Here is a 16885-nt window from a genome sequence, read left to right as displayed (position 1 = left end):
TGTATCCATGAGTTGACTTGGCTATGAGGGCGATCCCGGGAGAACTGCAGTGTGCGGAGTGCGGGGGGGGGGGGGGATGAGTGGGACTTTGAGGGGACTGCTAGGGATAGACGAAACAGTCCCGGAATCACACGAATGGAGGGAAGGAGGGGGTGGACGGGATGGCTTATAGTTTGGGGAGTGTGAGGGACACCTGGCATTTCTTGAGGGCAGAAACAAGAGAAGCAGGGAGAGGGGCCCAACCGCAAGAGACCCTGCAGGAGTGGAGGGCAAGACCGCGGCGCCACGAGCAGGGGAATCGCAAATGATTCACGAGGGTCAGTAGACTGGCTCAGGACCTGGGGAAGGGGAGGATGCCTAGGCTGTGTCCAGAGTTCCCCCGGAGCAGCGTGGGACCAGAACCCCAGTGCGCGGTCCCCCACGGAAAGCTGGGAGCTCGGGCTCCCCAGTCCGCCCTCACCTGTAAGCCAGGCTCAAGCACTCGAAGAGGCGGGTGAGTGTCGGATCGATGCTGCGCGGCCCGAAGTCGGAGACCCCCATGGGTCCCTCCTGGTCGCGTCGCCGGGTCAGCGAGTCGCTATGCGGCGAGGACACCATGAAGTGTCCGCTGTGGATGACCTGTGATCGGTGCAAGCCACCCGCGCTGCGCCGGAGACTCGGATCCTCCGAGTCTGTATCCGAGTCCGAATCCGGGCAGGGGACGACCCGGGGCACCTGCAAATCCACGGCTAGATCCGCCAGAGCGCGCGCCATGGTCACTGTGATCGCCAACTCCCCTGCGCTCTGGGGAGCAGCTAGAGCGCCTAACGTGGCCCACTGGACCTTATTAACATGGCCACGCCCCTGTTTCTGATAGGCCCTCGAGATGGGCGTGTCCCTGGTGGTAGGTGGGGCTTAAATTAATATAACCACTGAGCCAGGTACTGGTCCTGGAGCTTTGGCGTGCAGCGCCTTTCTTTCTGTTATGAGCCCTTTTTAGTCTCTACTTCTCAGGTCTCAGAAAAGCTTGGCTGGGCATGGGGCTGCAGCTCGGTTGGTAGCGTGCTTGCCTAGCATGCACAAAGCTCTGGGTTCGATCACCCGCACCACAGAAACTTGGCATGGTGGCGCAGGTCTGAGATCTCAGCACTCGGGAGGTGAAGGCAAAGAGATCCTAAGTTAGAGTCAACAATATGGCTAGCGTGTAAAGATGTTTGCCGCCAGGTCTGACGACATGAGTTCCAATCCCAAGACCCACACAGTGGAAGAAGATACTGGACTTTTTTGAGTTGACCTTTGAACTCCACACGTGAGCGTGGCACCACGCATTCCCAGACACATAAACACTAAATAATTAAATAATGAAATCGCACAAGTCCAAGAATCACTCTCTGCTTCAGAGTGAGTTCTGTATGTCCCTCACCTGTCTTTCTTCACTTTTCCAGGGTCCTGTGTGGCTGACCCCCAATGTGAGCTAGCACCCAAGTCCTCTGTGAGCTAGCACCCAAGTCCTCTTGGGATTGTCCCACACCTGTACAGCAAAGTTCAGAAGGGGGGTCCCTGAGAGTCCCCCCTCTCTACATCACCTCCCCTGTCCTTTAGCAGGTTGTCTGCTCAGGGAGTTCCCTCACTGACCCGAGGTCCAGCTTCTGTCCCTGACCTTTTTTTTTTTTTTTTTTTTTTTTTTTTTTTTTTTTTTAAAGATTTATTTATTTATTATATATACAGCATGTAAGACCAGAAGAGGGCACCAGATCTCATTACAGATGGTTGTGAGCCACCATGTGGTTGCTGGGAATTGAACTCAGGACCTCTGGAGGAGCAGTCGGTGCTCTTAACCTCTAAGCCATTTCTCCAGCCCGACTCTTTTTTTTTTTTTTTTTTAAGGACAAACACCAGGCTAGGCATTAACAACCGCTACCTAACTGAACAGGTAAAAGTCCTTTTCTGAGGCACCAGCTAAGGATGGCTCAATGGTAGAGTGCTTACCTAACATTCTCAAGGTCTTGGGTTCAATCCCCTGCACTGTACAAACAAAAACCCCTTGTCTGAGGCACACCACACAGGAATGGAAACACAGCCTCAAAGTCTCATCTAGATGTGTAGATGTTGGTTCAAAAGCTGCTTCAAGTGCCCCAGGCCTCCTACCCCCAAGGGAAAGATCTCTGAGTGGAATCCCAGAGACTTTCTCACTAGCTGAGTCGGGTGGAAGGATCGTGGATGATTCTATTTGGGGGACTCTACTTCATAACACACACATACCCCAACCAGCAGTGGCTCTTCAAACCTCAATTCTACTCCCCAGGTCCTGAGAAAAACCTTTAGAGACCTCAGCAACATAAAGATAGGCTTAGAGCTGGGCAGTAGTGGTGCACAGTTTTAGTCCCAGCACTCAGGAGGCAGAGACAAGAAGATCTCTGTGAGTTCGAGGCCAGCCTGGTCTACAGAGCAAGTTGCAGGACAGCCAAAGTCACAGAGAAACCCTAATTCAAAAAACAAACAAACAAACAAGATAAGCTTAAACTGGGTGGTGTGGCACAGGTCTTTAGTTGCAGCACTCGGGAGGCAGAGGAAGGTGGATCTCTGAGTTCAAGGCCAGCCTGGTCTACAGAGCAATATCTAGGGCAGCCAGGCTACACAGAGGAACCCTGACTCAAAAGAAAAGAAAAGGAAGAAACTTATAAAATTCCCAGCACTGTGGAAGCAGAGACAAGATCATTAAAGGCCAATTTAGTCTACACAGAAAGTTCCAGACTGAGGCTGGGCCCGTAGTTTAGTTGTTAGAGTACTTGTCTATGCAGCCCAGAGGAAGCTGTGGGTTCAATCCCCCAGCACTTTGTAAACCAGGTGTGGTGTTACACGTCTGTAGTCTTAGCTCTGGGAAGACAGAGGCAGAAGATCAGAGTTCAAAGTCATGCCTGGCTGCATAGCAAGTGTGAGGCCAGCCTGGGATACATGGTGAGACCCTGTCCCTCCAAAAGAAAGCAGGGCTGGAGAGATGGCTCATGGGTCAAGATGCTTGCTGCCAAGCCGGATGACCAGTCCTTGGAACCCACAAGGTAGAAGAGAACCAGCTCCTACAAGTTGTTCCCCCGACCTTCACCCATGAACACTGTTGGCACATGTGTGTGCTCTTGCCCTCTCTCTCTCTAACACACACACACACACACACACACACACACACACACACACACACAAATAAACACAAACGTAAAAAACAAAGTCAAAACAAAAACCTCAAAACAACAACAAAAACCACTCTAGTGTGCAACAACCGCAAGCATGCCCCAGACTCTTGCTTTTTGTCCACAGTGGCATGATATGACATGACACAATGCCTCTTCCAAGTGGCATGGTGTAAGCTGGCCTGGTTCACCTCTCGGTGCCTCTCTCTCTTGCCCTCTAGTACCCGATGCCCAGAGTTCACAGCCTCTTAAATAAATAAGTCTGGTTCACGGTCCACAGGCTCCACGATGAATCTTGACTGGGTGTGGAAACCCAGTTTTTCCCAGCAACCCTACCTGACACCCTCTCAGCCTCCCAGGTTTGCCTCTTGAGGTTTCTCCCCTAGACTGCTCACACTGAAGTGCCAAGTTGGATCTGCCTGAGATCACAATGGGTGCACCAGCCTCTCTTTCCCACTAGATGGCAAATTCCCTGGCAGAATCAACAATCTGTTCTTTACAGTCCAACTTCCCCTTAGGAGCTAATGTGGCCAGACTTGGTGGCTCACCCCCTTAATCCCAGCACTCAGAAGGCAGAGGCAGGAGGACCCCTGTGAGTTTGAGGCCAGCCTGGTCTACATAGGAAGCTCTAGGGTAGCCTGGACTACATAGTGAGACCCTGTCTCACAAAACAAATGAATGGACAAATGAACAACAACAACAAAAAAAGCGCTAATGTACATTTGCTGAATAGATGAGTTTGTCACATTTATCGGCTAGTTACACTGTGTCCATCTATCTACTCACCCGTTCATTCATCCATCCATTATCCATCCACCTATGTTCTATCTGTACACCATCTATCTACCTCTCATTCAACATCTGTTCTCTTTCCCTCATGTATTTAGTTATCTATCCATCTACCATCATCCATCTGTCCATCCATCTCGCCATCTATCCATTTGTCATCTATTTATCTATTTATTCACCGATTGTCCATCTGTCTTAGTTAGGGTTTCTGTTGCTGTGAGGAGACACCGCGACCAAGGCAACTCTTATAAAGGACAACATTTCATTGTGGTGACTCGCTTACAGTTTCAGAGGTTTAGTCCGATATCATCATGGCAGGGAACAAGGCATCAGGCAGGCAGACATGGTGCTAGAGAAGGAGCTGAGAGTTCTACATCTTGACTCACAGGCAACAGGAAGTGGTCTGAGATACTGGGTTGTATCTTGAGCATATATGAGACCTCAAAGCCCGCCTCCACAGTGACGCACGTTCTCCAGAAAGACCACACCCACTCCAACAAGTCCACACCTCCTAATAGTGCCACTCCTTTTGGAGGCTATTTTCTTTCACACATCATGCCACCCATCTAACCATCTATCCACCATCTATTGTCCATCTATCTGTTCATCTATCCATCCAAGTGTTTATTTATCCATCCCATCATCTATCTACCCATCTATCAAATTCACCCATCATCTGTCCATCTGTTATTCACCCATTCATCAACTAAGCAATCTCTCCATCATCTATCCATCCATTCAACTGTATCTTAGTTTCTTTTCTGTTGCTGTAGTAAAATAGAACATTAAGGGAGAAAGCGTTTATTCCGGCACATAGTTCAAAGGCACTGTCATGTCATGGAGGAGAGGACAAGGCAGCAGGAGCTTGAAGCATCTAGTAACACACTCTGTCAAGAAGAAAAAGCATGAAAGACGCTGCTGCTCAGCAACCTTTCTCCATTTACATAGCCCAGGATCCCAGCTAGGGAATGGAGCCACCCACAGTGGACGGGTCTTATCTCAATGAACAAAATCCAAAGAATCCCCTTCTGGACATGTCCACATGCTTATCTCAAAAGTGACTCTAGATTCTGTTGAGTTGACAACAATATCACTATCGCATCAACTATGCAGCCATCTACCTTTTTTTTTTTTTTAACAGGGTCTGACCTGGAACTCATTCTATTGTAGACTAGCCTGCCTTACCTCCTGAGTGCTGGAATTGAAGGCAGGCAAGAACCAGACCAGGCCCCATCCACTAATTCTTGTACTCACCTATGTATCTATTATCCAACCATCTCTCTATAAATACATCTAACTACCCATCTATTATTGTTCCACATATTGATATACACACACACACACACACAAACACACACAGACATACACAGACACACACACACAAAATAAGTGAAACTTTAACTTAAAAGGGAAAACTGGGGCTGGAGAGATGGCTTAGAGGTTAAGAGCACCAGCTGCTCTTCCAGAGAGCCTGGGTTTAATTCCCAGCACCTACATGGCAGCTCACAGCTGTCTGTAACCCCCATCCTCGAAGATCTGACACCCTCTTCTGGCCTCTGGGGGCACCAGGCACACATGTGGTGCACAAACGTGCATGCAGGTAAAACATAAAAATAAATAAACAAAGAAAGGGGCTTGTGTACATGATTCTGTTTTCTGGTCATCCTTCTGATTGTGGGTATGTGGTTAACATCTCCATGTCCAGGGCTGGAGAGATGGCTCAGAGGTTAAGAGCACTGGCTGTTCTTCCAGAGGTCCTGAGTTCAATTCCCAGCAACCACATGGTGGCTCCCAACCATCTACATACACAGAGACCTAGTGCCCTCATCTCTCCTGCAGGGCTGGAGAGATGGCTCAGAGGTTAAGAGCACTGGCTGTTCTTCCAGAGGTCCTGAGTTCAATTCCCAGCAACCACATGGTGGCTCCCAACCATCTACATACACAGAGACCTAGTGCCCTCTTCTGGCCTACAGACAGAACGCTGTATACATAATAAATAAAACTAAAAAAAAAAATATTTCTGTGTCCATTTTACAGAAGGGAATCAAGCCTCCTAGGGGTGAAGTTATTCAGAGGGGTCCAGTGAGGACTGGTGATGAACAACTGGTATTTATGACCTGTTTATCACCTACGGGATCTTTGATACCTCTGCAGCCTCCTGACTTTATATCCATTTTGCAGATAGGACCAGAAGCTCTGTTGAAGGCCACAGGAGTGTTGAGAGGGTTTGCTTTGGGGTTCCCCCCCCTTTTTTTGTTTATTTAAACTTATTTATTTATTTATTTATTTATTTATTTATTTATTTATTTATTTATTTATTTATTTATTTTTTTGTCGAGACAGGGTTTCTCTGTGTAGCTTTGTGCCTTTCCTGGAACTCGCTTTGGAGACCAGGCTGGCCTCGAACTCACAGAGATCCACCTGCCTCTGCCTCCCGAGTGCTGGGATTAAAGGCGTACGCCACCACCGCCCGGCTTGTTTTGTTTTTAAAGACAGGGTTTCTCTGCTTAACCGTCCTGGCTGTCCTGGAACTCACTCTGTACACCAAACTGGCCTTGAACTCACAGAGATCTGCCTGCCTGTCCCCTGAGTGCTGAGATTAAAGATGTGCACCACCACTGCCCAGCCTTTTGTTTAGGTTTTTTAAGACCTGGTCTTATGTAGCTAGAAAGATTCAGGGCACAATGGCTCATACTGCTAATCTCGGCACTTGGGAGGCTGAAGCAGGAGGATTGCTGTGAGCTGGGGGCCAGTCTAAGCTACATGGTGAGTTCCAAGTCAGTGGAGACCAAGGGTGAGAGTCTGTTTCAAAAACCAGAGAGAGACTTAACTGTGTTATTAACTGGTAACAAGGCGGGAAGCCACTTCCTCGTCTAGGCGTGAGCATTGAGCTTCTCCATGAGTGAGTCCAAATGTCATTGAGAAATGTGGGCCATCGAGATGGCTCAGCAGGTAACGGTGCTTGCTGCAAACTCTGCCAATCTGAGTTCAATCCCCAGGACCCACATGGTGGAAGGAGAGAACTGATTCCTGCACGTTGTCCTCTGACCTCCACACATTGATAAATGTAAATATGTTAAAGGAAGTCAGATTGGATTAATTTTCATAACAGAAATATCCAATTGTTCTAACAAATATATGAGCCTTGGCGCTGGCAGCATGGTTCAATTGGCTGTATGCTCGCCTGGAACGCACAAAGCCGTGTATTTGATTCCCAGCACCACATCAGCTTGGAAGAGGCGGCACAAGCCTGTGATCCCTGCATTAGAAGATGGAGGCAGGAGGACCAGAAGTTCAAGGTCATCCTCAACTACATAGCAAAGTGCAAGGACAGCCTGGGCTACATGAGACCCTGTCTCAAAAAAATAAAAAGTTAGGGGCTGAAGAGATGGTTCACCAGTTAAGAGCATTGACTGCTCTTCCAGAGGACCAGGGTTCAATTCCCAGCCCCAAATGGCAGCGCACAATTGTCTGTAACTCCAGTTCCAAGGGATCCAATACCCTCACACAGACATACATGCAGACAAACACTACTGTCATAAAGTAAAAATAAATTAATTAAAAATAAAATTAAAAAATAAAAAGTGAGCCTGGTGTAGTGGTGCACACCTTTAGTCCCAGCACTCAGGAGGCGGAGGCAGGCAGATCTCTGAGTTCGAGGCCAGCCTGGTCTACAGAGTGAGTTCCAGGACAGCCAGAGATACACAGAGAAACCCAGTCTTGATAAAAATAAATAAGGCCGGATGGTGGTAGCGCATGCCTTTGATCCCAGTACTTGGGAGGCAGAACCAGGTGGATCTCTGTGAGTTCGAGGCCAGCCTGGGCTACAGAGGGAGATCCAGAGCAGGCTCCAAAGCTACACAGAGAAACACTGTCTCACAAAACCAAAAAAAGAAAAAGAAAAAAAAATAAGAAGTGTCTCAAGCCAAGAGTGAGGGAACGCTAATTTCCTCACTTGGGAGGCTGCGGCAGGAGAGTGTCACACATTTTTGGTTGTGAGCCTAGCCTTTAATGACTGAGCCATCTCTCCAGCCCGAGTGTCACACATTTTATCACTGTGGCTGTTCCATAGAGGCTGCCTCTGCTCCTTCCTGGAAAAAAAATGCTATCTCTGGGCTCTGCAAGGGTAAGGGGGCTGAGGAGGCTAAGAAGGAGAGGTGGAAGAGGAGGAGGAATGGAGTGACCCCCCTCCCGTTCCTTCATCCGCTCTTCTCTCCGTCGTCTACCCACGCAGTCATTTCCCTGTTTATCGATCCATCCCCCGGTCACCAACGTGCCGCTGCACCTTGTTCATCTACATCCATCATCCCTCTGTCCATCCATCCATCCATCACACTCATTCTCTCCCCACCCCCCGCCCCCCACCTAAGCCTCCTGAGCGCTGGGATCACAGCTGTGTGACACCTCACTCCCCAGGCTTCAGCGATTCAGCTCTCCATCTCTCCATCCACCCACCAATCTCCAACCAGTTTGTTTCTATGTCAATTCGTATTTCCATAGACATATTTACCTATTTTTTCCACTTAAAATTTACGATGATTATTGTTACGATTAGTGGGTGGCGTGTGCGCATGCGCACTCGGTGTCATCGTGTGTCTGAGGAGGTCGGGTGACAGCTTTCGAGTCTGTGCTCACCTTTCTCTGTGGGTTCCAGGGATTCAACCCAGGCAGAGGCAAGGGCCATTACCTGCTGAGGCACCTTACTGGCTCCCTTTCTCCCTCACTTCTTTCTTTCTCTTTTCTTTTTTTTTTGGGAGGGGAGGGGGGGAACGAGTCTTATGTAGCTGGGGCTAGCCTTGAACTCATTATGTAGCCAAGGATGACCTTGAACTCCTAATCTTACTGCCTCTGCTTTCCGAATATTGGAACTGCAAGTATTTGCCACCACATCCAGTTTATTTATTCTTCCATTTCTTCACCTGTTTGATGCCCAAACACCCAATCACATGCATGTGTCCCATCTGTTGCCATCAGACCCCCAAGAAAGCCGAGAGGGGAGCTCAGAAGCTTGTATGCTGTTCCAAGGCTCCCACCCCTTTGCAACTCGGCAGGCAGAAGGATGTCCGCCCAGCAGAGATCAGAGGAGGACAGAAGCGATGTCACAGACTGGAGGTCAGTGAATGCAGTGACTTTTAGCCTAAGGGTCAGAAAGGGCACACAACTAAAAAGCACACTTGCCAAAGACTGAATGGAAACTGGGTACACAGATGTCAGAGAAAATACACGGGGATGGAATGGGGGGGGGCTGGCAGGGCTGGGGGAACCAAAGCGGTAGGTCGCTTCACTGGCTGGGGTGATGTGCAGCCTGGAAACCCACAGAGCTGCTAAGCCTACTGGCTCACCTGGGCCAGGACAGAGGTAGTCAGAGCCAGGTTCCGCCTAAAAGCCTGGCTCCAGCGTCCTTCAGAGTGCAGACAGGGTTTCTCTGTGTAGCTTTGGAGTCTGTCCTGGATCTCTGCTCTGTGGCCCAGGCTGGCCTCGAACTCACAGAGATCCACCTGGCTCTGCCTCCTGAGTGCTGGGATTAAAGGCGTGCGCCACCAACGCCCAGCTCTTCATTTCTGTTTTTTTTAATTCGGTTTTTTTGTTTTGTTTTGTTTTTTTGAGGCAGGGTGTGTGTACAGGTCACTATATAGTCCCGGCTGGTCTCAAACTATGATCACAGAGATCCACCTGCCTCTGCCTCCTGGGAGCTGGGGCACATCTGAATGTGGCTGCTTGTTCTTTCTTTTTCCTTGTGGAGACAGGGTGTCATGTAGCCCCGGCCTCGAACTCCAGATCTTTTTCCCTCTCCCCCTCCCCAGTGCTGGGATCACAGAACTGGCACCACCACACCCCGTCCATGCAGTGTTGATAATGGAACTGAGCTTCATGCGTACTAAAGGCAAGCACCTTACCCACTGGTTTTGGTAGGGGCTGTATTACGCAGGGCGTGGCCATTGGTGGCTGCTAGGCTTGATTATGATTTGTTTCCCTGAATTACAGTTTTTAATCACCAAAGTCTCACGTCAATGGTATTAAGAGGGTGGAAACTCAGCCGGGCAGTGGTGGTGCACACATTTAATCCCAGCACTCGGGAGGCAGAGGCAGGAGGATCTCTGTGAGTTCGAAGCCAGCCTGGTCTACAGAGTGAGTTCCAGGACAGGCTCCAAAGCTACACAGAGATACCCTGTCTGGGGGGAAGAGGGTGGAAACTCCTTCCCCCTTTCTTTGGGCAACAAGATGGGTCAGCAGGTAAAGGTTTCCTCAAAAGCCTGGAGATGCGAGTTCGATTCCCAGAACCCACATAAAGGCAGAAGAGAACTAACTCTATGAAAGCTGTTCTCTGACCCCCACACGTGCAACCCCTTCAAAATCATGTTCACGTGCACACACACACACACACACACACACACACACACACACACACACAGAAAAGAAGGAAGGATGAAAACTTTAAAAAAACATGCTGGGTTAATTTCAGCACTCCGGAGGCAGAGGCAGGTGGATCTCTGTGAGTTCAAGGTCAGCCTGGTTTACAGAGTGAGATCCAGGACAGTCGGGGCTACACAGAGAAACCCTGTCTGGAAAGACAAACAAACAAAAACAAAACAAAAATACAATGTTATTTTAGTCCTGGCTAGTCTGAAACTGGAACTCACTCTATAGCTCGGGCTGGCTTCAAACTCAGGACAACAACGCTCTTACCTGTGTCTCTTGAGTGCCAGGATTGCAGGTGTGCACCACAACAAAGCGTTCAGGTGCTGCTGGGAATGGAAGCCCCGGCTTTGTGAATAGTGAGCAAGCACTCAACTGACTGACCCGCTCCCCTAGCCCGGCCTTTTCTCTTTATAATGTCAGAACTCTCGGAATTTTGTTACAGTAACAAAAAACTGCCCGGTACAGTAATTGAACTCAACCTCCAGTATCCCAACCGTCCCTGTCCAGCCATCTCATCTCATAACCCTCCCCCCCACTCCCCCACCCCTCCACCCTCACCCCCGGCCTCTGCTGTTAGTGGAAGAGTTGTTGAAAATGTAACCCTTCTTCCCAGGCATTATGGTGCATGCTTTTAATCCTAGCACTCGGGAGGCAGAGAAGGATCTCTGTGACTTGGAGGCCAGCCTGGTTTACACAGTGAATTCCTGGACAGCCAGAGGTACACAGTAAGACCTTGTCTGGAAAACAGAGGGGGGTGAAGGAGGGAGAGAGGAAGAAGATGAGGGGGAGGAGAAGAGGGGAGAGAAAAAGAAAAAAGTAAAGAAAATCTATCCCTTTGCCTTGGTCTCCATTAGCTAGCACCCATGCTTAAACTATCTGGGGTCACCAGCAATTTTTAAAAGCAAAAACATATTCTCCATTATAATGTAGACAAACACTGCAACTGCCTGCTAGACCTATCTATTGGTCCAATCGAACCACCCAACCACAACCTCAGTGATCTAAATCGTACAAGTTCCGGTCAAGCCTGGTGTGGTGGCATGTGCCTGCAACCCCGGCACTCAGAAAACCAAGATAGGAGGACTACTAGTGCCAGGCCAGCCTGGGCTACATAGCGAGTCCCCCATACTAACTGGGCAACTTAACAAGATAATGTCTCGAAATGTCTCAGAAAATGAGGAACTGAACATGTTAGCGTGTTCCTGTCATTCCAGCTCTTGGGAGGCAGAGGCAGGAGGATTAGCAGTTCAAGGGTAGCTTCAGCTACATAGTGAGTTTGAGGCCAGGGCTTTGGGGGACATTTTCTCAACATCCCCCTCCCTGCCCCAGAAAAAAAAAAACCTGCACCCAATCACCTATCCCAACCCAAGTACATAAGTAAATAAATAAACCTGGAGCTGTGGCTGTAGCTCCGTGGAGGAGTTCAGCCACCAGGACCAAGAAGAAAAAAGACAATACAAACAGTGATGAGGGCTGGGGAGATGCCTCAGTGGTTAAGAGCTTTACTGCTCTTGCAGAGGACCTGAGTTCAGGTCCCAGCACCCTCAATTGCCTGCAACTCCAGCTCCAGAGACTTTAACACCCTCTTCCCGTCACCAAGGGCATCTTCACTCATGTGCACGGAACACATATACATACAAAATTCAGAATTAAAAAACAAAACAAATTCTCTCTCTCTCTCTCTCTCTCTCTCTCTCTCTCTCTCTCTCTCTCTCTCTCTCTCTCTCTCTCTCTCAGACAGGGTCTTACTGTATAGCCTAAGCTGGCATCGAACTCACATAGGACTGTGTGCCTCTGCCTCCTGAGTGCTGGGATCTAAGGCGTGTGCCATCATACCCAGCAAACATAAATCTTTAAATAACAACACCTTGCTGAGCATAATGGCACACACCTTTAATCTCAGCCCTAGAGGAGCAGATGTCTATAAGTTCAAGGACAGCCAGGGGCTACATAGAGAGACCCTGTAAACAATAAAGATAATGATAAAGTTTCAGGCTTGTTCCATTTGACAGTAATGTGTGTCTGGGGAACGGAAGGGTGACCCATCTCTCAGGCTTCCCCCCACCAATACTGTGTACCAGGTGAGTCTAGGCAAGGATGAGGCAAACAGTGGGTACCTGCTATTTACAGAGGGGGCGGCCAGCATGAAGCAGGCAAGCTGCAAGACTCACTGTCTGGAAAGTCCATGCCCTGTGAGGACCGTGAGGACTCCGCCTGTTCCCTGGGGGCTCACTCACTGCTGTGCAGGAAGCTGGGCAGGTTGGACCAGTGGAAAGAAGGCAAGGGAGACAGTCTAGCCTCGAGTTGCTCACAGCCATCGCTCCCCAGGGAACAGGCAGAGTCTCCTGGCCCTGGGCCTTGCATCATTGGAGAAAAGAGAGAGAGAAAAAAAAAGACAGAGAGACACAGAGGAAAGAGAGAGGTAGATGAGAAAAAAGAGGGAAGGACAGAAAGACAGAGAGAGAGGAGAAAGAGACAGAGGCAAAAACAGGGAGAGATAAAGAGGAGAGAGATCGAGTTAAAAACAGGCGAGAGAGATGGAGAGAAAGTGAGGTGCAGAGAAAGAAACAGACAGAGCCAAGACAGAGACACGAAGAAAAAGAGATCAAGGAGAGAGAGACATAAAGAAACAGAGAAATAGACACAAAGATAAAGCTAGGGAGGCAGAGAGAGAGATGGAGACAGAGACACAGAGTGACGAGGAGAGAAAAAAAATCAGACAGATGAAGAGACCGGAGACAGAGTGAGATAAAGACAAAAGAAGGAGGGGATGAGAGAGAGAGAGAGAGAGAGAGAGAGAGAAATCTAGAAGGCCCAGCACAGACATCATGATTACACTCTGTCCATTTTCCAGGTGGAAAGTTGAGGCCACTCAACAGATATTCTCTGAAGTGCAGCCTCTTCTTTGGGGCATTATCGGAAGACATTATCTCTAGGTTCCTTGTGTGCCTGGGTGGATTCTGTGCACACTGCTTAGGAGAAAGGGGGGACCTTGGAGATGGGGTGACAGTCTAAGTTGCTCCATCCCAAATCACCATCTGCCTGGGGAAGAGCAGGGTCACACAGAGCCATAGAGTTAGATAATGTGCTTTTAGGTTTCGGGGCTCCCTGGTACAGGGCCGTGGGGTGCAGGGCACAGCCTGAAGCACAATCCTTTCCTACTGCACAATCTTGAGCGCCACTGCACAAGGAGAAAGAGCACGCTGCAGGAGCAGATCAGCGGCTCTGGAGGTTGGTGTGGCCTCCTCAGTGGCTACCACGACGCAATGTGCCATTTACCTTGTGTTATTGTCGCAAAAAGTAAAATAGGGTGGTGGAGGTGCCTCCGCTGGTCAAGGCAACGCTGCCAACCCTGATGACCTGAGTCCAATCCGTGGAGCCCACATTGAGGAGAGAGAAACTCCAGAGTTGTCCTCCGACTGCCACGGGCATGTGCCCACACACACACACACACACACACACACACACACACACACACACACGTGTCACACACCGATAAATTAAAATGTAAATAATAATTAATAATAAGAAGAAGACATGATAGAACCTGGAAATCAGGACCTAGAAGACGGACAGTCTGACAGCTTTCTCCAAGGACTTAGGGACTCTGAAGCCGGCTGGAGCCGGCTTGTCCCCTGTGGGATGAGTGGTTCAGGACAGTTATGTCAGGGCATCAGGCCACTGGACCAAGATGGAAAACGGGTCTCAGGGACAAATCTCTTTGGGTCACACACCTGGTAGGGCTGACACTGAAACAAACGTTGACTTGGCAGCGGCTCTGGGACCGTCAACTTGGACCTGTATCCTGGGCTAGCCCAGGAGGTGCATCGGTATTTATCAGGGTCACAACCAGTTCTGGGAGCGTTCTGCTCCTGGCCCTGGTAGGGGGACCCTCTTCTCCGATGTGAGCAGCACCAGCTTCAAAGAGGAGAAGATGGTGTGAACCACCTTGTTGGAGTCTCGGGCTCAGGAGATGTTGATCGGGAGAGAGGTGAGGTGGAGGAAGGGGTCCACAGCATACAGCCACTTAGGATCTGATCTAGGTCAGGGTCACAGCCCACACAGCCTGCCAAGGGAGAGCTGGTATTTCCTTGCCTACCATGTTTCTAGTCCCAGGTACCACTGGGCGGAAGGAAGACAGAAAGACAGTGGAGGAGCCAGGGACAGCAGAGGGAGCAGAAAACAGCATTCCGATCAGGCTGCCTGGGTTCACATCCCAGCTCTGCTACTTCAAGGCTGTGTGACCTTCAGCCACTGCCTTGACCTCTCTGGACCTCTGTCTCCTTAGCTACAAGTATCAATAATAGCCTTTCTGTCTCGGGTGGTCATGAAGGAGGAACGGGGCCAAGAAAAACCTCCCACGACACCTGGTTTACAGTCAATGTAAAGGATTTATCATTCCTGTTTTTCTTTTCTTTTTTTTTTCTTTTTGGTTTTTCGAGACAGGGTTTCTTTGTGTAACCTTGGCTGTCCTGGAACTCACTTTGTAGCCCAGGCTGGCCTCAAACTCACAGAGGTCCGCCTGCCTCTGCCTCCCGAGTGCTGGGATTAAAGGTGTGTGTGCCACCAGGGCCCGGCTTCCATTCCTTCTTTCTCTGGCCAAAGACAGCCCTCAATGTTTACTTCTGTTGTTATGTGTGTGTGTGTTGTCCTTTTGAGATAGGGTCTCACTATGTAACCCTGGCTCGCCTGGAACTCACTATGGAACCCAGGCCTTGAGCTCATAGAGATCTGCCTGCTTGTGCCTCCACAGAGCTGGAATTAAAGGCGTTTGTTTGCCACCACACCTGGCCTGTTATTACTGTTCTTTGTTGTTTTGTCTCGAGACGGGGTCTCATGTATCTCAGGCTGGCCTCGAACTTGCCGTGCAGCTAAGGATGATCGTGAACTCCTGCCTCTACCCACCTGCACTCCCCAATGCTGGAATTACAGGCACGCACCACCACACCTGGTTTATTCGGTGTTGGGTAGGGAACCCAGGGCTTTGGACGTGTTAGGAGAGCGCTCTACCAACTGAGCTATAGTCCCGGCCCTTGGTTTCTTCTTGTTGTTTGTTTGGTGTGAGACAGGGTCTCACCCTGTAGCTTAGGCTGCCCTTAAACTCATCAATCCTCCTGCCTCATCCTCCTGAATGCTGGGATTACAGGCATGCACCATCCCCCTGCCCCAGCCTTCCTTTGGCTACGCAGCCATGGCAGGTGTAGGGGCAGGCCAGTTGCTGAGAATTATCAAGCTCTTGGGTAAGGTGGCAGACTGGACTAGATCTCCACACTCCAGCTGACTTATAAAAAGCCCTTGGGAAGACACCTGGGGACCTTGATTGGACGGCCTGGCCTTTCCTCCCAAGGTGTCTCGGTGTCCATTTTAGTCTGTCTAAGTCTCCCTAAGGGTGTCCCTGGAGGAAACTTCCAGTGACACAGAGGAAGAACCAGGCCCAGAAAAGGGCCCAAGGTCACAAAGCCTGACAAAGGCAGGGATCTAAGGCGGAAACCCAGCCCAGCCCAGGCCCCACGGTCCCCTCTCCCACCACAGTGGCCTCAAGAACCACAGGTTTAGGGATAGACTAGCTGAAAGCCAACAAGACGCTCCGGCCCTTTGAGACTTGACCGAGTGGGCAGGCCTTCAAAACAGGTCCCTAGCCCCTGCCTGCTGCCAAGCTGGGTGACCGGAAATCCACAGGCCCCACCCTGGCATCTGTCCCCTCCCTCCTGACTCCCTGGATCCAGTCAGGCTTCCCCTTTACCAGGTCACCATTCAAACCCAGCCCAGCATGGGGGGAGGGGGTCCCAGGAGGCGACCCAGAGAGCCTGGGTGATCCTAAGAGGTCAAGCGAGATAGACTAGGATTCCTGATGCCCGATCCTCTCTGGCGCCTGAGCTCGCCTCTTTCCTTACTGGCTCTGAGCATGAGCAAGCTGGGAAGGGGGGCGGGGGTGGTGGTGGAACGGGACCGAGAGTGGGAGCACTCCACTCCAGTTGTGATTTAAGAATGCCCCCCTCACCATCGCACACGGGGGCAGCCGAGGTCTGACAGGGCTCTGCGTCCTCTTGCCCAAGGCATCTATGTCCCTCTGATACCTGAAGACCTTCCCTGCTCACCTGAGCTCCACGCGATCTGCAGGCGGCGTCGGGCCGGGCTCAGATCCTGCGCCTCGGGTCTCCGCGGGGCTGCAGATGCTCAGGCCGCCGCGGCCTCACCCCGCGCCTTCCCAGCGCCGGCGGCAGAGGGCTCCGTGCGCTGCGCCCGCGCGAGGCCCGGCTTTTAGACTGGGGTGTGGACGGCCGGGCGCTGCAGGTTCTCCCGCCCTCCCTCTCCGAGGTGTCCTTTGCCCCTTGGTCCGGTGCCTCCTTCTCTCCTTAGCACGTGGATGGCAGCCGCTCCTCCGGCTGGTGGCCTGTGGAGCAGAGGTGGCGCGCGCCGTGGGCTCAGGCGCCTGCCAATCACCTTCTGCCGCCCCGCTCGTGCCCCGGCTCACCTTTAACCGCCCTCTCCCCGGGGGCTCGAGGTCTGGT

The 16885-nt window shown here is 50.6% G+C and overlaps 1 protein-coding gene across 9 annotated transcripts in view; it reads right to left on the bottom strand.

The window, feature by feature from the left end:
* The window catches only part of Mlxipl (MLX interacting protein like), a 48795-nt gene extending 32187 nt beyond the window's left edge, over positions 1-16608 (bottom strand). For 2 of the 9 annotated variants that reach the window (XM_076560839.1, XM_076560840.1), the window contains exon 1: positions 461-826. In XM_076560839.1, the coding sequence (XP_076416954.1) occupies positions 461-753 (293 nt within the window). In that variant the 5' untranslated portion in view covers positions 754-826. Of the gene's footprint in view, positions 1-460; positions 829-16471 lie in introns of those variants that run through there. The other 7 variants (XM_042267817.2, XM_016002132.3, XM_042267818.2 and 4 more) reach the window with 6 other exon arrangements.
* Between the last annotated feature and the right edge of the window lie 277 nt (positions 16609-16885).

Source organism: Peromyscus maniculatus, chromosome 23 (genome assembly GCF_049852395.1).
Source record: "Peromyscus maniculatus bairdii isolate BWxNUB_F1_BW_parent chromosome 23, HU_Pman_BW_mat_3.1, whole genome shotgun sequence".
Classification (NCBI taxonomy): domain Eukaryota; kingdom Metazoa; phylum Chordata; class Mammalia; order Rodentia; family Cricetidae; genus Peromyscus; species Peromyscus maniculatus.
Note: the sequence above shows the minus strand (reverse complement) of the source record. Positions and strands in the feature narration are given on the sequence as shown.